The 26,487-nt window shown below is 54.7% G+C and overlaps 1 protein-coding gene across 1 annotated transcript in view; it reads left to right on the top strand.

Annotated features, from left to right (window-relative positions):
- The first annotated feature begins 5,240 nt into the window (after positions 1-5,240).
- The window catches only part of TGM2 (transglutaminase 2), a 31,512-nt gene continuing 10,265 nt past the window's right edge, over positions 5,241-26,487 (top strand). Inside the window, exons 1-8 of the mRNA XM_037044041.1 lie at positions 5,241-5,346; positions 8,426-8,605; positions 13,530-13,772; positions 17,436-17,554; positions 19,764-19,892; positions 20,875-21,052; positions 24,468-24,603; positions 25,309-25,412. Of these exons, the coding sequence (XP_036899936.1) occupies positions 5,337-5,346; positions 8,426-8,605; positions 13,530-13,772; positions 17,436-17,554; positions 19,764-19,892; positions 20,875-21,052; positions 24,468-24,603; positions 25,309-25,412 (1,099 nt within the window). The 5' untranslated portion in view covers positions 5,241-5,336. The remainder of the gene's footprint in view (positions 5,347-8,425; positions 8,606-13,529; positions 13,773-17,435; positions 17,555-19,763; positions 19,893-20,874; positions 21,053-24,467; positions 24,604-25,308; positions 25,413-26,487) is intronic.

Genomic DNA, 26,487 nt, shown 5'->3' with positions numbered 1-26,487 from the left:
GTTTCTTCTCCCCGGTCCTAATGTCTTAACGTCTCATCTCTGAGGGCCATTATATCAGGTTAGGATGTTACCTTTGGATTAAAATTGCGTGCCAAATAAGTGATAAGTGGTTGTGGCTTTCCTATGAGTGAAGCTAATTTTGTGGCCTGAAATGGTCAGGACTTCACTCTCCCCAGATCCTTAAACTCCCCATCCCCTGTAGTGTCTGGACCTTAAGAAACGGAAGCACGTAATAGTGACAACAATACTAGAATCAATTTATTCTGTTTGGAAGGGGTTGTGCCTTTATTTCAGGATCTCCTTCTCTGAGCCCAGGGGGCCGGGAGTTTTGAGGGGATTTTTTGTTTGCTCATTTGTTTTACTTTCTTTCTTCCTTTTTTGTTTTGACTGAGACTAAGGCCACGCAGCCAATAGGAGCAACGAGAGGGGATCCAGGATGGAGCCTGGAGTTACCGTTCTCCTCGTCAGCCCCGGCCATGCTGCTCACCACTGATGTCACCACGCCACCCTCGTGTTCCGCCCCACTGCAAAACAACTCCCACTCCCAAGTTAAACAAAAGCAGCTTTCTAAGCTTTCAAAATTGGGGGTAGAGGTGCTGGGCCAGCACGTACTTTTCCAGGGGTTGGGGCACCCCAACTCTGTCCAGACTTGCAGGGGGCCTAGGAAAGCTGCTTGTCCTCTAGGTCTCTGAGGCTCAGCAGCGGGTCTTCCTGCCCCAGGGGCTGTAAGAGATGGGATTGGAGGGTCGGCTGGGCTCCCACCCCTGGTCTCTGATGGAGGCCACCAGGCTTGCTGGAGGCCACAGTACCACACCCTGGTTCCTGGTCCTGCCAGGGGCGACTGGCTAACCCCAGAGGTTGGCTCAGGGTTGCACAAGCCTCTCTCTCTCTTTCTCTCTTTCTCATTCGTTCAACAAATATTTATTGAGCAGCCATGAAAGCAGGTGGGTGGAGGGAGGGAGAGACGCATGCACACTGGTTCTCAGACGAGGCCAGGTGGAATTTTGATAGGTGAAGAGGAGTGGAGGAGGGCATCCCAGGTACAGGGCACAGCTTAAGGAAATGCCTGGAGGGGAGTAAAATTGCAGCCTGCTTTGGGAGGCTGGTGGAGTTTCCGGTGAGGCTAGAGAGTACAGATGTGGGGGATGCAATAGGAGGGTGAGTGGGGCCAGACCTACGGGGCCTTAGTGACCAGGCCTGGGAGCTCAAGCTTCCCCCTGAGGGGGTTCGGGAGGGAGGGGCGAATTCCAACCTCATAGATGGGATTCTCCAGTTTATAGGAATGAAAACTGAAGCCTCAGTGGGGTGAACTGAAGTGCCCACACCCACAGAACTCAAGTGGCATAGTTGGGGCTGAGATCCTACGCAGGGACAGGGTCAGTGGGGTGGGGGATGTGTTATGGGTGGGCTGAGGACACCACAAGCAGGTCAGTTTTTCCATCTGCAAAATGGACACCTTGGCGGGACCACCCCCATCGGGAGAGATGTTCTCTGTTCCCCACAACCTGGGGCACACAGACCCTGACTCCGACAGGCCACCAGCCACAGTCCCTCTCAAAGGGCATGAGAGGTCACACCTACCCCATGACCTTTTCTCCAAGTCTCAGGGTTCTCGCCCCTACCTCAGCCCATCCCACCTCGGGAGAGCCTGGTCCTGCCCTCTTTGGACTTGCTCATGCCAGACGCTGCTCATCCGCCATTAGTCACCGGGTGGTAGAACAGCCGAGGTCGTCGGATGCCCAGTCACTGTCCCACCCATTACTGTCCTGTCCTCTCTCTCTGCTTAGCTCAGCCATCCGGGGCCGTCTTTTGCCCGTGGGCTCCTTGTCCTTGGGGAATGGCTCAGCCGGGCCCAGGCCTGGGAGCCCAGTTGCACTGCGTGACCTCAGGCTGTTTCCCAACCTCTTTGAACCTCTTTCTTTTCTATTTCCCTCCTTTCCTTCCTTCTATCCTCCCTTCAGCTCTCTCTGACTCATCCCCCGTCACCCCCCTCCGCCCCGTCTCATGACACAAACATTTATCGAATGTCCACCTTACGTCAGACAATGGTGGGTCGAAAGCAGGACCGCACTCGCCCAGGGCCGTAGGGCTCAGGACCCAGGCCTCTGAAGCCACAGCCCCAGGCAAGGAGGAGCGTGGTCGGAGGCAGGGCTGACTTTCGGACCACGGAAGGGTCAGCACCGGCTTTCGAACCAAGGCCAGACTCTATGCCCCACTCCCTGACGGTGTGACCGCAGGCAAGTCACATCCCCTTGCTGAGCCCTGGTTTCCTCATTTAACAGATGACAGAAATTATACAGTGAGATTTACATGGGACGCCTGGCTGGTGATGGGTGACTCAGAAGTTGTAGAAGTATATCTTTGTCTTTGCGTCAAGGCCCGGAGATCCTGCTGAAAGTGAAGAGCTTATCTCTCTATTGGTGGGGTCCAGGCATCGGGGACCCTGGGCACAAGGCTTATTTGGGATGCAGGGAGCTCTTCTGAGCACCCCCCAAATATTCTACATTGTTTGCCACCTGCGTCACCTATACACAGGAACCTCACTTTTGCGGGGGGCGGCGAGTCCTGGCCCTTAACATCCTCACGGCAAGTTTCAGGGGCCATTTCTTGAGCACTTAGCACCGAACAGACATCTCTAAACCCCAGAGGTGGGGACTCTTACGATACCCATTTTATGGAGGAGGAAACTGAGGCTTAGAGAGGTCTAGAGACTTGCCTGAGGCCACACAGCCAAGTGACCTCAGATACTGCTGACTCTGACCGTCACACAGCACCCTCCTTGCGCAGAATCATGAAGAGCTGCTGCCTGTACCGTAGGACAGGGGCGTCCAACTCATTTTCACCAGGGCCCACATCAGCCTCGCAGTTGCCTTCAAAGGGCCGAGTGTAATTTAGGACTGTATAAATGTAACTGCTTCTTAACAGTTAAGGGAGAGCTCGGCCCTGCCTTAGAAACGAGGGTAGAAACGAGGTGCCGGGCTGGATAAAACAGGGTGGAAGGCCGGATTCAGCCTGTGGGCCTTGTGTTAGGACCTGGGCTGTAGGGGACTCTTGAGCCCATGACCGCCCTCTCCAGACCACTGTTTCCCTTCCGAGAAACAGGATTTTGGATCTTTACTTGCCCAAAGACGGAAGACAAGGCAGGGTTTCCTAGTTCCTCTGAATACACTGGAACACTGAGGCCCAGAGTGCAGAAAGGGCCCCTGGTCACTGGCGCCCGAGATCCAGGCCTGTGGACCCAGCCCGGGCTCTGGCCCCCGCCTGCCACTTCTCGGAGGCCGATGCTGACGCAGACTGGCCCTGTCCTGGGGTCGCACCAGACATTGCGTCCCTCAGGTGACAAAGTTCCGAGGTAAGGGGAGAGGAAGGAAACTGGCCGAGTCAGGGACAGACCAGGACTCTGTGCCAAGCCCCATGCCCACACGGAAAGGACCTGATGGCTTTTCTAAAGAGACTCGAGTGCATTGTGTCTCCCACGGAGCTCCCAGGCAGGGGTCACAAAGTGAAATTAGCACCAAGTGGAACAGAACTTATCGTATTTGTTGGAAAAGAATGAATGAAGGTAAAATCCATCCTTTCATTTGGGGCAAGGCTGGCACTTGTGCACCATACAGTTCACAGCCTCCCTTCTGCAAAGCCTCACTGTCCCTGTACCTCCTGTTTCTCTCTGAGGTCCTTGTCCCCCAGGGTCATGATCCAGGACACTCGGCATTTTTAATCCAAAACTCAGGGGCCCCAGTTATGGAGTGCTCATTATATGCCAGGTGCCGGATTTCAGCCCTTCTGATTGAACCTTACTCCAGACCTGTGAGGGATGAATTCTTGTCCCCATTTTGCAGAAGGATAAACTGAGACCTGGAGAACCAAAAATACCTGCCCGTGGCCACACAGCTGGTCAGGGGCAGAGTGGGAACGGAAACCCTTCTTCCGGACTGGTGTTCACTCACCTTGCTCAGCCTCTGAGCTCTAGCCAGCGGCAGGGGACAATTTCTGCAACGATAGCTGTAAAATGGGGCAGTTACAAGGTTCACCCACAGGGCTATTTTAGAGGTCAGCAGGACCCAACGCCATGTCACTAATTCATCCACTAAGACCCCAGGCAGGACCTATGTAACCCAGGGACACACACCCCACTAAAGCAACACAGGCTTGTTCCCTGAGCAGCGCCACCAGAAACGGGAACTGGGGCCAGTTCTGTAGCCCAAAGCCATCAATAGATATAGAATTTATTCCAGAAAAGGGGCCTCAGGGTGGGGAAGAAGCATAGGAGGCTGGGGACCAGAGGGTGCGGGGTGGATGATGTCTCCCCCTGCGAGGTGCTGGGTGGGAGGGGTCAGAGGCTGAGTCCCTGGAAAGTTGTCTTTGTTCCCTTCTGGCACACAATAGGCCTGCAAGGACGATGTGAAGGAGAGTGAGGACAGGGTGGGATGCAGGCAGGGGTGCATAGAGGAATAGGTGAGTGGATGGGTGGGTGGAGGGATAGATAGATGGGTAAATGGGTGGTGGGTGAGTGGGTGGATGGGTAGGTGGTTAGGTGGACTGAGGGATAGATGAGAGAGACAGCCCCCGGGGTTCCGCCCCAGGGGGAGATGTGGGTGTGCCTGTCCCAGTGGGCATGTCTGCCTCTGCATGAGTCCGTGTCTGTGCGTGTGCCCGTCTCCGACCTCTCCGGATACGCACATCTTGGCAGGCCTGTGAGCGCCCCAGTCTGACTGTGTGTCCGCATCTGATGGCACCTTGGTGTCTGTGAGCTGGGTGCATCTGGACATCTGCAACTCAGTGTGTGGCTCTTGGCAGGCACCTGTCTGCCTGCCTGTGTCGATGTCCTGGCCTGTCCCTGGGGTTCCTAGGTGATCTCGTGTCCATGTCACTGTGTGCCCAGGTTTGTCTACTGCATCTGTGTGTCTGCGTCCGCCCCACGTGGGTCTGTACCTGCATGTGTGCACTTTGCTCTCCAGGTGTCTTTGTTCCCCCAGATCTGACACTGCGGGTCCAGGTGTGTCTGTGTGTCCTGATCTGAGTGTGTGTCCCTGTCCTTGCTGTCCCAGACCTGTGCTCAGGCTGCTCCCCCAGGGGGAGCCCTTGCCTTTCTACCGCTCCCTCCCTGGTACTCCTTGGGACTCCTGTCCCAGGCGGCCAGGCCAGCCCAGAGCGTGGGCCCAGACTTAACGGCCTCACGAGGTCCCCGCCCTCCTTTTCGGTCCCGCCCCCGGCCCGCCCCAAAGCGGGTTATAAATTCCCAGGTCTCAGCCTCCAGCACAGTACCGGCTGCCAGTGGTCCACACTTGGAGGGTCCTGCCACCAGTACAAAGCGCCACTGCCACCACCACCTGACCATGGCTGAGGGTGAGTATTAGGGCCAGGGCTGCTGTGCTCAGGGGTCCCCTGTGCCTGGCTGTCCCTCCCTGGTCTCTGTGGTCTGCCAGTGCAGCTGGGGTCAGGACAGGCTGGGGTTTATCCTGGAGAGCAGCATGAGGGCTGCGCTGGGCACGAGATGCCTGCTCCCAGGCCTGCCTGGGCTTGGGGCCTCAGGTTCCCCAGGGTGGGGTCATTCACCCCTGCCTCCCTGGATCGGCGAGGACACGGGACAGGAAGGTAAGCTGTAGACTATGAGGTACTGTGCTGGCGGACCATCGTTCCTGCCCTCAGCCAGTCAACTGGGCTGCGTCCCCGCCGTGTGCCAAGTGACACAACGCGATTCAGGGGTCACTGGCCTGGCCTCAAGACACGCAGCTTTGGCTAGTCCCTGCCAGTCCGTAAGGAGGCGCGCACGCTGTCTCCGGTGGTGCGCAAGCCAGCCCTGGCTGACTTTTTGGTCCCGGGAGCCGGAGAGGAAGTTCCAGCATCCCACAGAGGAGCAGGCTGAGAGCAGGCGCATTCTCTCAGGTCCCTTCTAGCTCTCGAGTTCTAGTCCTTGGCTCCTTGTACAGTCTCAGTTTCCGCTGCTGTAAACCAACCATGGATGATAATGCCGACCCTGGGTACACCTGGAGGGCCGAGAGGAGTGGGGGAGGGGTTCAATTGCTTTCCTACCTGCCCTCCACACACACAGGCAGTGCCACCATCCCGGGAGGAATTTCTGCAATGAGGGATGTCCCTGCAGTACTGCCACAGGGCCCAGCATCCCTGATGGCTCTTGGGTCAAGGCCATTTGCAAATGACCTCTGCACCTGGAAGGAGCCGTGGGGAGAGGGAATGAGGTGAGGGAATGAGGTGAGGAATATGGGGCAGTTGGAGCAGGGATGAGTGGGAGGAGCCATGAACCTGCCGGACCTGCTGTGTGACCTCAGGCCACTCTCATCCCTCTCTGGGACCCAGCTCCCAATGTGTGGGATCAGAATCCAACTCAGGCCCGGCTGTGATGTGTCCCCAAGGTGGCCTCTCATCCCTAGTGCAGCTTCTTACCCCTGTCCCCAAGAGCGGGGCTCAGTAGGACTGAGAGACCTTGGAGATTCCAGGTATGACGAGCCTTCGGCCCCATTGCCAGAGGGGCCACTTCCTACAGGAGTCCCCCACGCTGGAAGACCATGGGTCCTTTCTCAGGGCAGAGGTCCTCAGGCATCAGATCCTTGTGTTTCTGTACCTTTGGAGCTGGGCGTGGCTTTTGGAAATCCTTCTTCCGACATTAGCCTGAGAGACATTAGCCTGAGAGCGGGGACTGACCGCCTCTCCGAGGTCTCCCAGGGGACAGCAGCGCTCTCTTCCCTGCATAGGCAGGCCCCCAGAAGTCCCTCCTTCCTATGCGGGCCTCTCCTGCTGTGATTGCAGAGGGTCGGCTTCCTGCTGTCCCCTCCTTGGCTGGAGAACAGCACAGGACAAGGTGGGGGAGGGGAGGGGGGAGGGGGGTGTGTATGTGGAGGACAAACCCTTCGCTGTGAGTAAGGCGGTTACTCCAGAAAGAGCAGCCCTGGGTTCAAACTCCAGAGCTGCGCTTTGCCCTGGAACCTGGGGCCACACAATCTCTATTTTGTACCTCACTTGTGGGACATTCCGTGGCAAGAGGCAGGAGGCCTGAACTGACGTCCCAGTGAAAGGATCCACTTGCAGGGTGACGTTGGGCAAACCCCTACCCTTGGGCCTCAGTTGGACCACATACTCCCCAAGGGCCCCACCACGCTGAGAACCTGCCTTGCCCACTTCCCCCACCCTATGGGCTTCCCAATCTTGACCTTGAGCTTGCGAAGGTTAGTGAGGTTTGTGCTTCCCTCAGACCCCCCGTCATTCCCCCGACCCCTACCCTGGTCTTCAGCTCCCTCTGAAACTATAAATAGGACATTCCCAGAGCAAGCTCCTGCCCAGGGGAGGCCCGAGGGAAGGCTGTCCTAACACCCTCAGCTGGAGCTCCCAGCAGCCCCTGGGGGCTTCAGCGAAGGAAGCAGAGAGAGAGGCAGCCGTCCAGGGCCATACAGCGGCACAGCAGGACTAAAGCCTAGCTCCAGAAGACTCCCGGATCCCTGTCCCTTAAAAAACCTTTTACGATGGCCTTGACCCAGTGGTCCAGTTGGCTGGAGTGTCATCCGTGCACTAGGAAGTGAAGGGTTTGATTCCCAGGCGGTAAAGCCACGTGCTTGGGTGGTGGGTTTGATTCCCTGTTTGGGGTGCTTGCGGGAGGCAACCAATGGATGCTTCTCTCTCCCTTTCCCTCTCTGAAACATATCCTCAGGTGAGGATTTTAAAAAAACACCTTTTATTATAGAGAATATTGAACACACGTAAATGTAAAGAGACTGGTATAATAAACAAGTATGTTTTCAGCCACAATCGCCTATAGGTTACCCTAGCCTCCTATAGCCCTGCCTGACCGCATTATTTGGAAGCATCGTTTCATCTGAAAATATTTCAATATATCTTTCTAAAAGATAAGGAGTCTTTAAACATAAACAAATTAACAAAAGTTCCTTAATAGCACCATTAGTTCATCAGTATTCAAATTTCCAGTTGCCTCCTATATGTAATAAATGATTTTAAATATTTTTAAAAAAATCTAAGTAAGACTCACATAGCACAAAGGCTTGGCATGTTTCTTAAGTGCCTCTTAATATATAGGTTCTCCCCTCAACTTTTTTCCCCATATTTTTTCCTTCTAGTTTAGTTGTTAAAGAAACCCAATACTGGGCCTTCAGTTTTCCTGACTGTGGATTTTGTTGATTGTGTCCTGGTTCTTTGTTTAAAATGTTCCCCAGTCCTCTGTATTTCTTGTAAATTGGATGTTGAACCTCAAAGGCAAAGACTATGTAATCAACCTATACCAAATACTGCCCTTGCTTTAACCAAGAGAACCTTCCCACCCCCACAGTGAACGAATAGCTCGAGTTTACTAATCATTTACTATGCGCCAGGCACTGCGCCAGCAAGGCGCATGGTGGAGGGGTCACAGCTGGCTGAGGGGTGCCACCCAGGCTCATGCCCCTCACTGTCTCCGCAGATCTGGTTGTGGAGAGATGCGACCTGGAGCTGGAGGCCAATAGCCGTGACCACCACACGACAGACCTGCTCCTGAAGGGGCTGGTGGTGCGGCGGGGCCAGCCCTTCCGGATAACACTGTACTTTGAGGGCAGAAACTACGAGGCCAGTGTGGACAGACTCACCTTCAGTGTTGTGACTGGTAAGTGCCTCTACCCTGAACTCCCTCTGTTCTGTGACATCCTTGTCCCCTGACAGACCATGGAACAGGTGACGCCATCCCTCTTTGCCCCCTGGAGAATTTCCAGCAGTCACTGGCCCCATCCTACAGATGAGGGAACTGAGAGGCCTGGAAAGTTGAGAGGTGTCGCCCCAGGCCACCCAGCTTTGTAAACAAGCCTATGCTCCTACCTACCTGGGATACTGAAAACCTGTTATCACTGGGGCTGGGGTTGAGGTCATGTTTGTTCTTTCCCACATCAAAACAACTTTGCCAAAATCCACACAACCCAACCAGGCCCCTAGGACCAGGCCCAGATCTCATCTGGGTGGTGGAGAGAACCCAGCTGGCTCCAGCCCTTGTAAGGCTGCCTCCGGCTTGGGGCTACACAGACAGACCTGGGTTCTGGTGCAGACTGGGCTGCCTACCTGCTGTGTGATGTGGAGCAAGTTCATCAGCCTCTCTGAGCCTGAGTTTGATCACGTGGAAAGCAGTCCTGGTGGAGGGTTGTTAAGTGAGAAGGACCTGCTTTGGGGGGGGGGGGTGCCCTGTAGATATTAATGGCTGTTGCTGATTTTGCTCCAGGGGCTCAAGAGATGGGCAAAGAGACATCCCAGTGATGTCTCATCCCAGGCCCCAGTCACCCCATCCCCAGACACCCAGTGCCCAGTCCTGGGAAAGTGGCTTCGAATGCCAAACCAGTCGCTTTGGTTTCTGGTAGAAACCACTCCCTCGAGGTCAGCAAGGGGCCACATGGCTGGGACTCTGGCCCAAGGGTGGGAAAGGCCAGCTCTTCCTGAGGTCTCTGAGGGCAGATGGAGCAGCAAGCAGGAACTACGCCCACCTGGCTGAGGCCTGAATTTACCTGGGAGCCCGTTTGATAGCGCTTATCACAATGCCTGCAGACTGGCCTCGGATATCCCTTCCAGCCCTGGCCTCCCTTCCTCTCCCCTTCTAGCAGAGACACACCCACTACCCAAGGGCACACACCCTGCACCCATGGGGCCCTTTCTAACAGAGGGGCCTCTGGCTAGTCTCAGATCCTCGGTGTCCCTTCTGTGAAGTGCCAGGTGGGAGCATCTGACAATGGTGCTCTGAGAAGAGCTAAGCTTGGGATGAGGAAGATCACATCTATGGAGCACCCACTACATGCTTGTTCTGAACCCCGCCCCAATCTTGGAAGGAGAAGGAACCCCCATTTTACAGAAAGGTACACTGAGGCTCAGAAAGGTCAAGTTACTTGCCCTGGTCACACAGTGAGTAGGCGAAAGGCAAGATTCAAAACCCCAGACTGAGAGTCAGTGTTTTTCATCACTGTGACCCTACAGCAGCGACCTTCACGTGCCTACCAGGCCTCAGTTTGTTCCTCTGTGAGAGGGGATGGTAGATGAGCCACGACCTTGAGTAGCCTGTGATTTTTTGCTTTCCTTTTTCTTCTTTCACTTTCCAGGTATCCCCTCTTTCACTTTGTCAATGATCCAGGCAGCCTGGAGTCAAGTAATTAGGGTTTGAGGTCAGGGGAATGGAATCTGTTGGCCTTCTCATCCCAGCAAGTAATCTCTGTTCTCCGGTCTTCACTCAGTCCTCTCAAACTGTAACCAACCTGCCCCGGTCACTTCCATAGCCCCCGTGGCAGCCACGGAAGGCACTGTGTTTCTGGGTGCACACAGCTTCTCTGTCTGGGTGACCTAGGCCCTTCCCGGGGCCGGGAGGCCTGGCGGGCAATGGGAGGAAGCCAGACTTCACTCATCAAGGCCTGACTTCTGTCACGGTCCAGCCTCGGGCCTGGCCTGGGCACCTTAAAATGTTGGCACGTTCTGCGATCATGCTGCCCTACCTCTTCAGCGAAACTGAAACCCAGAGAGGGGACAGAGGCGGCCAAGGTCACTTAGCGAATGAAGTGTGTGGCCTGACCCCACTCGTACCCAGGGACTGTGGACCCCACCCTGACAGCCCGAGACCTGACAGGCTCTGTTACAGGGTACAAACCACAAAAGACAGACACCATCCTTGTTAAACAGGGAGGGCGGGGCTTTGGGGTGAGCGGGGGTGGGAGTGAGGTCAGCCTGAAGGAGTGACAAGAGCCCTTATGAGGCCAAGAAGGCTTTGCTCTGGAAGGTTCCCCTCATCCACCACATCTGGCCTCCCGCCACCATGGTCTGGGATAGTGACCAGGACTCCTCAGGTCCTCAGAGTCATTTAGGCCCAGAGGGGTCCCTGTGGTGTCTCTGGCCCCACAAAGAGTACTGTGTGGAACCACGGCCCAGGGATTCTGAGAGCCAGCTTACGTGAGCGGCGGCAAGGCCAGGGGACAGCCTACTCTCCAGACCCCTGGGGAGAAAGGAGCATGTGTGTGTGTGTGTACCAGCTGTCCTGGGACTAGAGAAAGGGACATGTGTGTGCTGACCTTTCCCTGGGGGTGGTTAAGTCCACAGAGACAGTGGTGACGGGACCCAGCCCAGGCTCTTACCATGGTGGCCAGATCACTGACCTTGCAAACAGGGGCATTTCAGAGGGAGAAAGAGAGGCCATTAATAATTATTCTAGTGCCTGGCCAGTGTGGCTTAGCTCGTTGGAGCATCGTTCCAGAAACTGAAAGGCTGAGGGTCCTGTCCCCATTCAGGGCACACACCTAGGTTGGGGGTTCGGTCGCCAGTTGCAGTGAGTATGGGAGGGAGCCGATTAGTGTTTCTCTCTCACATCGACATTTCTCTCCCTCGATCTCTCTACCCCCCTTTCTTTCTCTCTCTAAAATCAATAAGCATGTCCTTGAGTGAATATAAAAAATGATGATAATAATGATACTAGAACCACAGGCAGAAAGTAGGACTGTCCTTGGCAAAGTGGGACATGGGGGCACCCCAACTTTACCCCTCTTGGCCTCAGTTTCCATTTCACTCCAGTTCTCAAATGTTATTTGGCCTGAGAATGCTGATTTTCAATGGTCCCTTCTGGTGACACCAAGGATAGCTCACATTACTACTTCCTGGTCTCTGTTTTAAATGCCTTCTACGAACTCCCACTGACTCCTCTAAATAGCCTTAGGAGGTGGTGGTGACAATATACAGTAGCTTTTATTTGTTGAGCACTTATGTGCCAGACACATTGTGATGGGGTCGACATGCCTCACCTTTAAGCTTCACACCGACCCGGTGACGAGGTACCGCAGTTGGCCCGCTTCACAGATGAGGAAGCTGAGGCGCAGAGAAGCCGAGCTGTCCAAGGTCACAGAGCCAGTTTCACACCTGGAATCTGACCCTCCAAAGCATGTGAACTAAATCTGTTTTGTTCGATGAGAAAATTGCAGATCAGAGAAGCCTAGTGACTTAGCTCAGGTCACACAGTACTCAGGGCCCGAGTTGGGGAAGCAGACCTAGATTGGCTTTCTGGGCCCCGATGCTGCCAGACTCCTCCCTCCAGTGCCCACCCGGCAAGACAGAGAATAGTTACGGGCCTACGGCAGGCTCCTGGCCCCCAGACAGAGCCCCAGAGGCCTGCATCCTATCTGTTAGTTCACGATTGTATCTGAGCTTGGGTATGGATGGGGGCTGGGTGCCGGGTGCTGGGAGGGAGCCCCTTGGTGAGCAGGCCCCTGTGCTGTCAGCAACAGTGGGCAGAGCTGCAGGGAAGGAGGTGGAAGATTAAAAATAACCCTCCTGGACAGCTGCCCAGTAGAGTGGAGGAGTTTCTGTTTCTCCTTTTGGCCACTGAGTCCAGAAAGGGCCACCAGCCTGCCCGAACCCTCCCTGTAACTCAGACCTGCCTGCAGGAGCCAGGCGCCCCCCTCCACCTGAAAAAGCAGCTCTATCTACCTCCCTGAGCCTTATAACCCTGGTAGGGGCTCCCTTTACTAGGGAGCAGCCTCTGGGAATGAGAGGTTCCCTTGGGGACAGACCAGAGCCTAGGGACCTGGACTCAGATGCTAACTTTGCCACAGACCCCTGGGATATCCTCGGAAGTCCCCTTCTCTCTCGGCTTGTTTTCCCACTGAAAGGGGAAGCAGGAAGCGCCCAGGCATTTCATGAAGTGCGGAAGTCCAGAGGGAGGTGAGCCATGGCCATGACCCCTCCTCTGAGCTGCCTGTGGGGATCCAGAGGCCAAGATCTGGGGCAGGTGCTGGGGAGACAGACCCTCAGAGGCAGTTCAGGCCCCACAGCAAGGGGGCTTTCAGACAGGCTCCGCGGGGCATCAGAGGTCCCATCCTATTCAGAGCCTGGGCTTCTGGGCTTCTTTCCTTTTTAAAAAAATCCTCACCTAAGGATATGGTTATTTTAAAGAGAGGGGAAAGGGAGATAGAGAGAGAGAAACATCAATGTGACAGAGGAATAGTGGTCGGTTTCCTCCCAAATGAGATCTGACCAGGGATCGAACCTGTAACCTTTGGTATACGAGGTGATGCTCCAACCAATTGAGTCACCAGCCCGGGTGAGCCTGGGTTTCTTTTTCTGAAAGGAAAGAAGGACACTAGCAGGTAAAGGAACTAGGCAGGAAAAGAGGGCCCTTGGGGAGCATCTACCTAATTCCTGTCCCTGCTCCAGATGGGCGAACTGAGAGGAGGATGGGCTTGTCTAAAGTCATGCCGGCCCAGAGCACTGCGACTGAGACCTGCCCCAGGCTGCGCTGTCCGGTCTCCCAGGAGGAATCTGTCTGGTGGAGAACCTGCGGTGTGCCTGCAGCTTTTCATGCATTCGCACAAAACTACCATGCAAGGCTGGGGTTTGATCCCACTTTACAGATGGGCAAACCGAGGCTCAGGGAGCGAAATCTCTTGCTGAAGTTCTCTCAATGGTTAGCAGTCTTGAATCCAGGCCCAAGGACCCTTAGCTTGTGCCCAGCCCCTGCCAATCCCGACTCCCTCCCTCCCGGCCCACCCCCGGCTCACAGTCCCTGCTTTCTCCTCCCACAGGCCCAGCCCCCAGCAAGGACATGGGGACCAAGGCCCACTTCCCGCTGTCGGATAGTGTGGAGGAGGGTGCCTGGTCAGCCTCGGTGGTGGACCAGCAGGACAACGCCCTGTCGCTGCAGCTCACCTCCCCGGCCAACTGCCCCATCGGCTTGTACCGCCTCAGCCTGGAGGCCTCCATGGGCGACCAGGGCTCCAGCTTCGTGCTGGGCCACTTCATCCTGCTCTTCAACGCCTGGTGCCCAGGTAAGCCACACTCCATCTACGGGCAGGGGGAGATGGGCTGGGCTAGACCCACCCATGGAGGCCACTGAGGATGGGGGAATGGGACAGAAGAGACGGCAGCGTGGATTGAGGGAGGTCCACTTTGTACAACTCCGTGCTCAGCCTCCCCAAACCCTGTGCCGTGAGGACTCCTCTTGCTCCCATTCTCAGAGGAGACAGGCTCACAGAAGCAAAATGACCTGCTCAAGGCCTCACAGCCACTACGCAATCTTACCCCACGTCTTGGCCCATCTATTCCCATGGCACCGTAAGCTGGCCTGGTCCACAAGCCCTGTTCAGGCATGTGGTGTCCAGGGGATGTCCAGGGCCACAGCTCCCCACCTGGTTGTTTCACGAGGCTCTGTTTTAAATCTCACGAGACTGGTTTGGGGAAAGGGAATTATGGGAGGTGGAGGTGTGGGGTGGCCACACCTCCTGTGAGGTTTTGTTATTTAAGTGTTTCCTCATACACACTCTCAAATATCCGCCTCAACCAACCTGAGGGCAGAAGTCAGCCTCGTCATGCCACAGGCAGGAAACTGAGGCTCAGAGAAGCTAAGGGTCTTTGGGCAGCTTCTTCAATGAGAAAGGGGACCAATGCTGGGCAAAACGGGAGTCAGAGGGGAGAGTGTGGAAGAACTGAGGCCACTGGAGCAGGCGGGAGGAGGCAGGCTGCCGCAGCACTTCCAGGACCTCGGTTTCCCCATTTGACTACAAGGCAGCCGAATCTGTATTCTTCTTGCTCTTACACAGCAAGGCAGAGAGAGACGTCTTGTGGGTGGGCCTCCACCTAAGAAAGGGGTGCCCCCCCGAAAGCCTGGGCCCGGGGCGAAGATTCTGGCCTCCCCAGCATCAGACAGCCAGCTTCTTTCAGGGCTGTGGCTTTATTTGTATTTTCTTCTCCATATTGAGGACATTCTGTAACATATTTGAGCAGAAAAATTTTTTATTTTCCCTTTCACATGCTTTAGCTTTTGTTTCTCATTATACCACGAAGACCAGAGAACACATTGTCTTGGTAAAACCTTCCAGAGAAAGAGAAACAGCAAGCCCTTGCTTTTCCTCCTTGGAAACACATTGAGTAGCCCTTGGGGAGGGCTCACCTCCTTAGCTTGGGGAGGGGGGCAGGAGCCCCAAGGAATCCCTGTGTTTGCGAGCTCCTCTGTCTCTGCTGAGCACAAAAGGGTCCCACGTGCACAGCAACCTACGGGGTTGCTTCTCTCTCCACCGTATGTCTGGAGGATCTTCCCACACTTGTCCGCGCACATCAGCTCATTTCCCTTTAAGCACCCGAGTGCTCCTGTCTTACCTGAGTGTCTTGCTCACTCAGCTGGTCCCCCGCCCCAGCTGCTCATCACAGGGAGGGTGTTACAACGTGCACCCTTGTTCACCTGGCCACATGGAATGGCTTCTCAGGACACAACGGGCCTTGCTAGACCCCACTGTCTGCTTCGTTTGGTTTTCGACGGTCCGCAGAGCAGACGGCCATTTGGCAGTCCAGCCCGAGGAGCAGGAGCATGCCTCTGCCCCCCTCCCCTTCCCCCACAGCTCCATCCAGTACCGTGGGAGTATAGAGTCCAGGAAACAGGAAGCAAGGTTCTAGGGCATGTCCTCTTTCCTTCTGAACTGTCCCCTCCTTGCCCGGTGGGTTGGCGTGGTGGTCAGCCAAACAGCACCGTGACTAAAGGCCCCTGTCTCTGGGAGGAAGCGGAAATGGAGGAGCTGGTGACTGGGAGGCGGGAAGCTGGGCTCTGCTGGGGTGGGACGGTAGACGAGGACGCTGTTCTCCCTCTGGGGGAGAGGGCAGGCTCTGCCTGCGACAGGGGACCCTCCTGTCCCTGAGCTCCAACATGGACAGGATCAAGCACCCGTTATGTGTGAGGCTTCTGTCCTCAATGCCTCCCCCCTTCCCAGATGGAGGCCGGAGCAGGGGACGTCTCAGCGTCCTGACACACTCACTCCCATGGGAAAATACCGTGCGTTTTGCTTTCTCTCTCATTCTTTCTCCCACACTGCTAGTTGGTTTATAATCACAAAGTTTACTTACTACAAGGCCAGTTCTTATTGCGTAATTTTTGTAGCGGAAGAGCAGGACACACAAGACACTCAGCCATTTTCACATCTGCCTTCCTCCATGCGATAAGGGTGGGGGTGCTGGTCACTGCAGATGGAGCCAGGGGCTGGGGGCGGGGCAACTGCGTTCTAGGCCCAGTGTCCCTAGGAAGGCTGGGTGTGCTTTTGCAGACTGACTTCCATAGGCACAGGGCCTGGGGCCACCATGCTTTCAGGGGCACGTGAAAATATGCTCACTGCCTTTATCAATGGATTGATTTTAATTATTTTTAAAAGGAGTTTATATATTTATGTTTAGAGAGAGGGGAAGGGGAGGAGAAAAAGAGGGAGAGAAACATTGATGTGAGAAGAAGAAACATTGATGAAGAAACATTGATGTGAAATATTAATCAGTTGCCTCTCGTACCTGCCCGGACTGGGGACCGAACCCTCAACCCAGGCATGTGCCCTGACCGGGAGTGAACCGGCGACCTTTCCGTTTGTGGGACAATGCCCATCCAATGGAGCCACACCAGTCAGGGAAGTTGACTGCTTTTAAAATTAGAAGAAAACAATGGACATTTAGACCAGAGAATATGTTTTAATATATAATATTAGTATCTTCATCATAATACCAATGCAATGATAAAATGTATCTTTAATATTTTCTTATAAAAACAAAAATGCCCAGGACCCACCCAAAGGCATAATATGGCTCTGGATTCCCTCTCCCAGCCTGTCTTCAGCTGTGGAGTGGAGATGGCAAAGGCCGGCCTGACATTTGACACCCCACCGCCCGGCCCCAGCTGCCTCAGCCCCCTTTTCTGTCCTCACTAGTCGCGGTCAACTAAGTGCCCTGCATTTTCCAGCAGCTGCAACTTTGCTGTCTCTGGTCATCTGCTTAGAATGTCATCAAGGCATGAGATGCCACCCGTTCCGGGTGGTTATCCCTGACCCCCAGCTGGACAGAACCCCACTTCCCAGAGCTGCAGGCGCCTTTCCTCAACTCTCTCTCCCCCCGCCCGAAAGGTGCTCCTTCCTCGCACTGGCTCGGGCCTTTAGCTTACAGAGCACCTTCCAGATATGCGATCCCATTTTACTCACAGAGAACACAGACTGGGGCGCAGAGAGGGAGAAGTGCCCTGCCCAGGATCTCACACTGCAAGTGAGGATCACGGCCAGGGGGCTCCTGACTCCTGTCTCTTATTCTGGCATCAGCTTTCCCACTGGTACAATAATCTTGAGGCTCAGTTTTCCCATCTGTAAAATGGGGCTTTCCTGGATCTCATCCACACAGGGCTTTTGCGGCAAAGGAGCAAGGTAATATATGCCACATGCCTGTCACAAATCCTGGCACTGCATCCAGAAAATGTTGACTAAAGGCCGTAGCCAGCCCGTGTTGTCACTAACCGGTAACACCTTATGTCACTGACAAGAAATTATTTATTAATGATTAGTTTTTCAGATTCAAAGATAGGAAAACCTCTCAGGTGCCAACCTGGCCCTGGGCTGTTGGCACCCCAGCTGCCACGTCTGCAGGGACCCTGGGCCTCACCAGACCCAAAGCTGAGGCCCCTTCCCTCCTACCCACAGCGGACGCTGTGTACCTGGACTCAGAGGAGGAGCGGCAGGAGTACGTCCTCTCCCAACAGGGCTTCATCTACCAGGGTTCGGCCAAGTTCATCAAGAGTATACCCTGGAACTTCGGGCAGGTAGGGCCCCTCCCTGCCCCTCCCAACCATCTCAGACCCACTGTGTGCCGGGACCTGGGTCTGAGGCAGTCAAGCTGCAAAGGTATGATTGAGTCTCAGAGTCACCCACCCCGTGCTGTTAAGATTCAAACGCCCTGAAATAGCTGGAGGCTCAGAGAGAGCCCAACCCGGCCTGAGGTCACACGGCAAAGGGTCACCTTACCTACCATGGAAGCAACAGCCCTGGATATTCAAGGTGAGAAAGAATTAGGAGAACTTTCAGGGGTTGTGGGCAGGCAGTCACTCTGGGAGGGAGAAGGGGGCATTCAAGCCCATATATCAAATTAACAGGCAGCACTTGCCGGGTGTTCACTGGGTGCAGGCTTGTGCTGAGAGGGGGCTTTAAACATTATAGAGATGAGTGGGTCTCAAACTTGAATTATACATCAGAATCCCTGGAAAAGTGTGTAAAATACAGATCACTGGGCCCATCCCTAGTTTCTGATTCAGTAGATCNCACTCTGGGAGGGAGAAGGGGGCATTCAAGCCCATATATCAAATTAACAGGCAGCACTTGCTAGGTGTTCACTGGGTGCAGGCTTGTGCTGAGAGGGGGCTTTAAACATTATAGAGATGAGTGGGTCTCAAACTTGAATTATACATCAGAATCCCTGGAAAAGTGTGTAAAATACAGATCACTGGGCCCATCCCTAGTTTCTGATTCAGTAGATCTGGGCGTGGGCTGAGAATCTGCAGTTTTAACAAGTTCCCAGGTGATGCTGATGCTTCTGATCCAATGTCCATACTTTGGGAACCACTGGTCTAGATGTATCAGCCAACTGCTGCTGAATAACAAACAAACCCAAACCTCAGAGGCTTAAAACAAAAATCCTTTATTATTTCTCGGGAATCTCTGAGGTCAGCCAGACTTGTGTGAACAGCTGGGTGGCTGCTCTCTGTCCCATGTTGTCCCTCGCCCTCCTGTAGGGCGGCCTGGGCTGGTTGTCCTCTACCGTCCAGCCTCCCACAAATAAACCCTTAAGACACTGCTGAGAAAAGTCATGATGCAAGAACCATCTCACCGCCACCCCCTCAACCTCCTGATGTGAAGGAAGGGAATAACTGCCCACAGGGGTCAGGACAGTTCCTGAAACAGGCACCGTCTGAGCTGGGTGCATGGCCTACCAGGCAAAGGGAACTGCATGCATGGGCCAAAGCTTGGAGAGAGGGACATTCATGCCTAAGAAGTACATTGTAGTTTGGGGAGCGCCATGTCCCTGAAGGAGCCCCAGGAGATGAAGTGGGAGAGGTTGGCCATGTTCAGATTGTAAACTGGCCCTGATGCCAGGCTGATGGTGATAGGGAGCCACAGAAGGGTTCAAGCCATGGAGGGAGACCTGTGACTGGGGTCTGGTTTGGGACAAGACACAGAGATGGGGAGCTGGGGGCCTCTGGAAGAGCCTTTGACAGATGAAGGTGACAAGGACAGGGTCCCGCTTTTGATAAAGGTAATGATGGACTTGCAGGGATGGAAAGGCGGGAGCCACACAGAGAGTGGCGGGAAGAGCATCCCAAGCAAAGGCTGTAATAGCAAGTGCAAAGGCCCTGAGGGCAGAGCGAGGGTGGGGGAGAGTGGTACGAGATGAGGCCAGAGCGGGGGCGTCCCTGGGCACAGACCATGGAGCGCCTCACGGGCCACAGGGGACTCTTGACTTTACTGAGTGTGGAGGAAACAGGCAAGTGATGAGATTAGATTTCTCTGTAATCCACGTGGGTTCCACCTGGAGCAGCATGTGGGGCTGGGGTAGGGGAGGAGGCGACATCCCTCCACTCCGCAGGGTAAGTGAGGCTTTGGGGGAAGTGGGGGATTTGGCTGAGCAGAAGGGGGAAAGGGGAATTGGCAGGGCCCAAGGTGACTCTGAGGCCAGGGAAGCTCCTGAGACACTGCGCTCCCCACTCTGTGGTTTCCAAATTTCTAGGACCCCCCCAGTCAGGCCCTGGATTCAGACACACCCCATTTTCCTTTCTCACACACTCGGTCTCTGTCCCACTCCCACCCCCTTCTGGGCCAGGGGAAGCTAGCGTCAAAGAGATGGGGTTGACCCAGCCTGAACCTCCTAGTCCATGTGAGACAGAGCAGAGAAGCCCTATAGCTGCTGGGCTTCATGGCAGGCTTCCTGGAGGTGATGTCTCACTCCTCTCATCCTCCTCTTGTTTCCTCTGAACGCAGTTTGAAGGTGATATCCTGGACATCTGCCTGACGCTCCTGGATGTCAACCCCAAGTTCCAAAAGAACAGCAGCCGTGACTGCTGCCGCCGCGGCAACCCCGTCTACGTGTGCCGGGTGGTGAGCGCCATGGTGAGTGGCAAGGCCAAGCCCAGGGGCCCACAAGAGGGAACAGTAGGGGTATTCAGGGGATGATTAAGTCTCAGCTAAGAGAATTTGTATTTAGAAAGACAAGATCTACCCAAATGGGGATAATGCCATGTGATTCCTCGAAGCCATTTGTTCGTTCATTCATTCATTCATTCATTCAGCAGATATTTATTAAGTACCACTGTGTCCTATGCACTGGGGACACAGCCGGGTATAAGACATGTGTGGTGTCTAACTTCCTAGAGCTCATGTTCTAGTGGGAGGGTGGGCGGAGACAGACATGAACCAAAATGTTGTGTGAACAAGTGCAGGGTCATAATAACGACGCAGGCACAGAAGGAGCCCAGATGTGTGAGTGTCTGACTCAGGGCCCAACCACAAAGAAGGCTGGGGGACCTCCCCAAGCTGCTCTAACAACGAGGGGGAGAAGAGCGTTTCAGGCGGAGCAGGCAGGGAATGGCTTGTGCAAAGGCCCTGAGGAGGGCGTCACTTGGGCCGGTTTGAGGAGCAGAAGGGAGGCCAGTGTGGTGGCGCAGTGAGTGCGAGAGGGAGCAGGGTGTGAGTGGGGCTGTGGAAGTGGGCAGGGGCCAGGCCATGCTGTGGGCCGTGGTCAGAAGCCTGGGTTCTGTTCTCAGGCGAGCAGGAATTGGGGGAACGACACAATCCGGGCAGGGGCCAGAAGTGGTCTTTGGGTTACTCAGGTCACTCCAGGTCACAGACAAATCCTCATCTCCAGCGTCACCTCTTCACCTGCCCCCAACCCCTTCTGTTTCCTGGACCCGGGCTTTGGTCCCAACCATCTCCAATGCACCGCAGTCTGTCACACCCCAGTGCCTTGCACCTGCTGTTCCCCCAGCCTGAAACTCCCTTCCCTGCCTTTTACACCCTGCCACACTCGTGCTCAGCCTGGCACAACTGCCACTCTCACCCTGACTTGGTCCCTCTGATGCCCTGCTGGTTGCAGGTCAACTGCAACGATGACCAGGGTGTGTTGGTGGGACGCTGGGACCAAAATTACGCGGATGGCATCAGCCCCATGTTCTGGATCGGCAGTGTGGACATCCTGAGGCGCTGGAAGAATTACGGCCTCCAGAAGGTCAAGTACGGCCAGTGCTGGGTCTTCGCTGCCGTGGCCTGCACAGGTGGGCTGCACACCGGGACGTGGGGAGAGCCTGGAAACTGCCCTCTGCTCCTAGAACCCCACGGCGGGCGGCGCTGAGAGCCCTGGAGTGGGATGTGCTGGGGGTGTCCTTTGGGAGGCAGCACGGGCTCGGGGCTGGGAATACGGACTTCGGACCCAGGCGCACCTGAGTTAGAAGCCCCAACTTTTCAACCCACTTGCTCTGTGACCTTGAGCAAATGACTTCTTTCTGAACCTCTGTTTCCTCATCTGTAAGAGGAGAGCAACAGGACCTGCCTCCCAGGGTGAGGGTGGAGCCACTCAGCACAGAACTTGGCCCAGGGAAGGTCTCACTGGGTATGGCCTATTAATAATAACTTGATGATGATGATAATAATAATAATAATACCTCCACCAATGCTGAGGAAGAGAGCACACTTTTGAATATGCAGAGGAGGAAAAGATAAAGCAATTTAAAACCAAAACAATGGGAAAAAATCCTGTAAATTGGAACCCAGAAGAAGGTTGGAGATTGTTCCAGGTTGCAGGTTGAAGATCAGTGCCCAGGAGAATGGGCTGGCATCCCAGGCTGGCTGGGAGCCTAGGAGCTGGAGTCTGGGCCTGCATCCAGGCCCCAGCTCAGCATCTTCCCGTCTGCATGTTCTGGCACGAATCACTTACCACCTCCGAGTCTCAGTCCTCTTATATATAAAATGGGCATAACAGTGCCTTGACCCTGGGGTGGCTGTAAAGGCTAAGTGATTCAACATGTGAAATGTTTAAAATGATCTCAGATGCATGACAGCAAATACTGAGATAGTGCTGCTGCCTACTAGTACTGTTGTTACTAATATTGCTATTGCTGGGCTAAGGAAATCTAAGAGGCTGATCTCGGGCTTCTAGCTCTTCTGACTCTGAGACCAGGGCTCAGGCCCAGAAAGGGTCCTCAGCAGCCTCAGCACTGTCCTCCACACTGGTAGGCTGGGTGGGGACAGCCTGGCCCAAGTTCCCAGCTGGACGGTCACTGCTGTTCCTTCCTCATCACCACCACACCATGACCGTCTGCGCCCTGGTGACCTCTGGGTTCCTCTTTCTTGTGGACAATCCCCTGTCGTAGCTCCTTTCTCCTGAGAGGCCTGGAACACATCTGCTCAGAGAACCCCATGGGCTTCCTGGAGAAACCCCCCCATCCGTGGCCTGGTCTCCAAGCTCCCCAGCTCACCTTTGTCACCCTAGGCCGTGACCATCTGCAGGTTAAGCTGCGGGTCTTGCCCTTGACTGTCCTCTGTCCCTATGGCCAAGGCTGATTCAGTCCTTGTAGCCTCCTCCCAGGCATGGTGTGTCATGGAGCCAGAAAAAAAACTTGGGCAAATGAGGGGTCTGCCTGACCCCTTGGTCCCAACGTTTCTTTGGGAAGCCAAATGGTGGACTGGCCCACGGGCACTGGAGTTGGATTGCCTGGTTTGATCTCAGCTCCGCCTCCAACCCCTGGGTGAAGGTGGGCAAGAGAATTGGCATCTCCAAGCCTCAGCTTCCTCACCTGTAGGATGGGGATGGTAGCGACTGAGCTCCTGCACAGGAAACTTGTGGGCCCCAGGTTCTGGTGGGGGATTTTCAGGGGAAGCTGTGCTTCCGCAGCTGGACCCCAGGGCACTTTCTCAGCGCCTGTGAGCTGGCCAGAGCTGCCTGGACAAGAGGTTTGCAGCGCTGGGCTCCTGGGCACTCTTGGCCTGTCCTCCCTGGCCCTGGGCAGAGAGACTGCCCACGCCCAGCGACTCTGAATCATTGCACCGTCCTGACAAGCTGCTAATATTAGCTCCTCTGAGAGGAGGAAATGGGGGCTCGGAGTGGGGAAGTGGCTTGTCCGGGGTCACACAGCTGGTGAGTGGCATGGCTGGGCTTGGGACCGGGTGTGCTTGATGCTGGGGAAGCCTCCAGGCCTTAGGCTGTGAGGATGAGGCTTTCCAGGATACCATCCCTGGGGACAGGAGTGATGCCTTGCTCCTTGGGCAATGGGGACAGGAGTGTGGTGGCATGGGGGGGCAAGGCCTAAGGCTGGGACACCAGCCTTCACTAAGGGCAGCAGGGAGCCTGGCCTCGGCCCAGGCCTCAGGGCACAGGAACCAGGCAAGAGGTGGAGATTCAAAGCTGCTCCCCTCCCTCCTCCCAGCGCCCACACACCTGGCCAGAGTCCAGGGCCATCTGGGAAACTCTTGCCCTGGTGATGGTGGACAAAGGTCACATCCCTGCCCCTCCTCCAGACTCAGCCATTCAACCTCAAAACGAAAACAAAAGTCCTATAGGTGACAATTAGTAGGGCTTTTTTGTTTCACTTCTTTTTTTTTAGATATTTACATTCCTTGTCCTATCCTGAGAGTATGCTACTTTTACAACATATAATGATTAAAAAGCACACAAAAATGAGGAAACAAAACCCCTCAGAATTCTACCTGTCAGGGTGACCTGGCACGACCCATCGGGAAGGCTCGCACCTGGGTTGTCCTCCCCTGTCCGTGGATGCCAGTTACCACCACCTCTGTGTGCTCTGGCGTCAGTGCAGAACCCTCCGCACCCACAATGTGTCCCAACACGTCTGACTACTCAGCACCTGTACCCTGACCCCATTTTATAGAAGAGGAAACAAGGCCCAGAGAGGCGAAGGGACTGGCCCCAGGTCACACAGCCAGAGGCAGCCAGGGCTTGACTGGACGGTCTCCTGACCTCTGTTTCCTCTTCCGCCAGTTTCACTGTTTGCTTCCCCGCTCCGTCTCTATCATTCCTTCATCCCTTCCCTTTCTCTTCCTCACTCTACTTCACCCACACCTTCATCCCATTTAACAAAATAGTCTGTGCCAGGTCCATGCTGGGCTCTGGGGATGGGAAATAAGACAGATTCTTCACGAGCCGGTGCATTGAGAATGATGATGAGTCCCCAGACTCGGTATGAATGCAAACGATGGGGCAATTTAAACCTGGTGGGCTGGCTTTCCCGGTGGTGGGAACAGCGCCTCCCGTGCCCCTGTGGCTGGTGGGAGTGCGGAGTGCTGGAGGAGCAGCGAGGAGGCCAAGGGGGCTGAAGCACCGTGTGCAGGAGGCAGCCAGGTGCCAGACCCTGCAAGGCCAAGGGACCACAGCTGGAGGTCTGGCCTCGACCTTGAGGGCCATGAGGAGCGACTGATGGTTTAGCAGAGGCATGTTGATATAGATTTGCATTTTAGAATCTTTTTCTATTAGCTGTGTATGGGGGGCACAGAATGGATATGGGGTGATGAGCACCATTGTCCAGGTAGAGGGATGGCACACACCCTCACCACCTGGACAGAGGGTCCAGTGTTCAGCGGGGTGCAGATGGGCACGTAGAGAGCAGATAGGTGTCTTCAGGTGCTCAGCCCCACCTCTGACCCCTCTCCCCGTCGTGTCCCCCTCCCTCCTCCTAGTGCTGCGGTGCTTGGGCATCCCTACCCGAGTCGTGACCAACTTCAACTCTGCCCATGACCAGAACAGCAACCTGGTCATCGAGTACTTCCGCAACGAGTATGGAGAGCTCGAGAGAAACAAGAGCGAGATGATCTGGTGAGGAGGGGCCCAGGGCTGGGGGCAGGGCCCAGCTGTGTCCTGGGCAGGACCCCTAGGAGGACTTCTCAGAGGCAGTCACGCTTAAACTGGGTTTAAAAGTTGAACACTGAAAAAAAAAAAAGTTGAACACCATTTGGACAAGGGGAGACAGGGCTTGGGAAGGGCTCTCCAGGCTGGGGAACAGCATGTGCAAAGGCCAAGAGGAGGGAAAGTCAACGGGCAATGCGTGGAGGGCTTCAGGGAGAAAACGTTGCCGGAGCCTGGAATGCCAGGACAGGGGGTCCGAGCTTTCAAAGGCAGTGTCTCTCACCCCACGGAAGGCGTCCAACTGGGAGAGGGACATGCCAATGACCTTGGAACAGGTCTGGAGGGAAGGTTGGAGGTAGGGGCCGGGGGCTGGTCCAGATGGCTGGTGCTGAGGCCTGTTTTCCAGAGGCTGGAGAAGAAGGGGTGGAGCCAAGAAACTACCAGGTCACCTCAATTGAACTTGAGGAGCGACTGAAAGGGGAGGGAGGGGCAGGAAAGGAATGGAGAATGACTCTCAGCACAGGATGAGCATCTGGTGAGGGCCCAGAGAGGGAAGAGCCAGGAGGAGCCACGCTGGGCTCCACTCAGGACGGGCCAGTGCGGGCTGTCCTGGGGGGAGGTGACTGAAAGTCTGCAGGCAAGTCTTGGCCAACGTCCCCGTGCTTTTCCCAACAGGAACTTCCACTGCTGGGTGGAGTCCTGGATGACCAGGCCAGACCTGCAGCCAGGCTATGATGGATGGCAGGCCCTGGACCCCACGCCCCAGGAGAAGAGTGAAGGTGGGTAGGTGGGTCCCTATTCCCTAAACGAGGAAACTGAGGCTCAGAGAGCACTCACCTGGAGTCCCCCAGCTGGAGAGCACAGGGCTGGCGTTCTAAGCCAGGTCAGGCCGACACCACACATCCTTGGCTGGTCCGCTCAAGGGTAGTGGACCTCGCCGATGTTTTACAACGTGCTGGTTTCTCATTTGAAAAGTCGCTCATGTTCACTGCAGAAAACAGAAAATGAGGAGAGGCATAAAGAAAACATCAGAGAGCAACTCTGTCCTCTCCCTTCAAAGGAAGTATCATTCACATTCACTCAGAGCTTCCAGTAATTTCTCATTATATACTCATTTGTACCTGTGCGTGCAGGCGGGAGAGAACAAGGCAAAACTGGTAAAGCCAAAAGAGTCCTTTCTCCAAATATTTTTAAATTCGGAGACTATAATAGCTAGGGTTTACAAAGTAAGCCAACTGCACTGAAATACAGTTATCAAAAAATTTTAAAAATAAATTTGTAATATAATAATGCATACTTTCCATAATAAGGTCTAGTGACAGAATTAATAACTTCGATAACTCAGGGGCAGCAATGAGCATACATGGCGTCTCCAGATACGTGGGGCCACTATAAAGTGATACGAAAACGTCTAGTTTTTATGGGCGATGAGTCGGAAGAGCACCTAAGATTACGGTTTGTCTGCTTTCACCGTCGAAGGAAGTGCTGTCCAAGTACAGTGAAAATCGAGGTGTCATTTTGTTTCCCATCCAAGTTCATGGGCTCCTGAATTCTATTTGTTGCTCCTTAGGGTTAAGAACTCTGGCTGTATGTGGCCTTTTATGCTGGCTTTTGTCTCACTTTTCCATATGCCATTCACATCTCTCCATCGGCTAGCATTCTGTGACTTGAATTTTAATTTCGGGTTACTGTGTTCTGTCAAATGGATACACTGTGATGTAGTTACCCAGCCTCTAGTCCTCAACTTCCAAATCTGTGATAAACCACACTGAGGTGATCAGAAGTGGTCCGTGCATTGCACCAGACAGATGCCCAGCTTCCTCAACTACAGCCCGCTGCTGGCCTCCCTCAGCT

This window comes from Sturnira hondurensis, unplaced genomic scaffold (genome assembly GCF_014824575.4).
Source record: "Sturnira hondurensis isolate 20B ecotype Veracruz unplaced genomic scaffold, ASM1482457v3 Scaffold0004136, whole genome shotgun sequence".
Taxonomy (NCBI): domain Eukaryota; kingdom Metazoa; phylum Chordata; class Mammalia; order Chiroptera; family Phyllostomidae; genus Sturnira; species Sturnira hondurensis.
The sequence above is the reverse complement of the archived record's forward strand: the minus strand, read 5'-3'. Positions and strand labels throughout refer to the sequence as shown.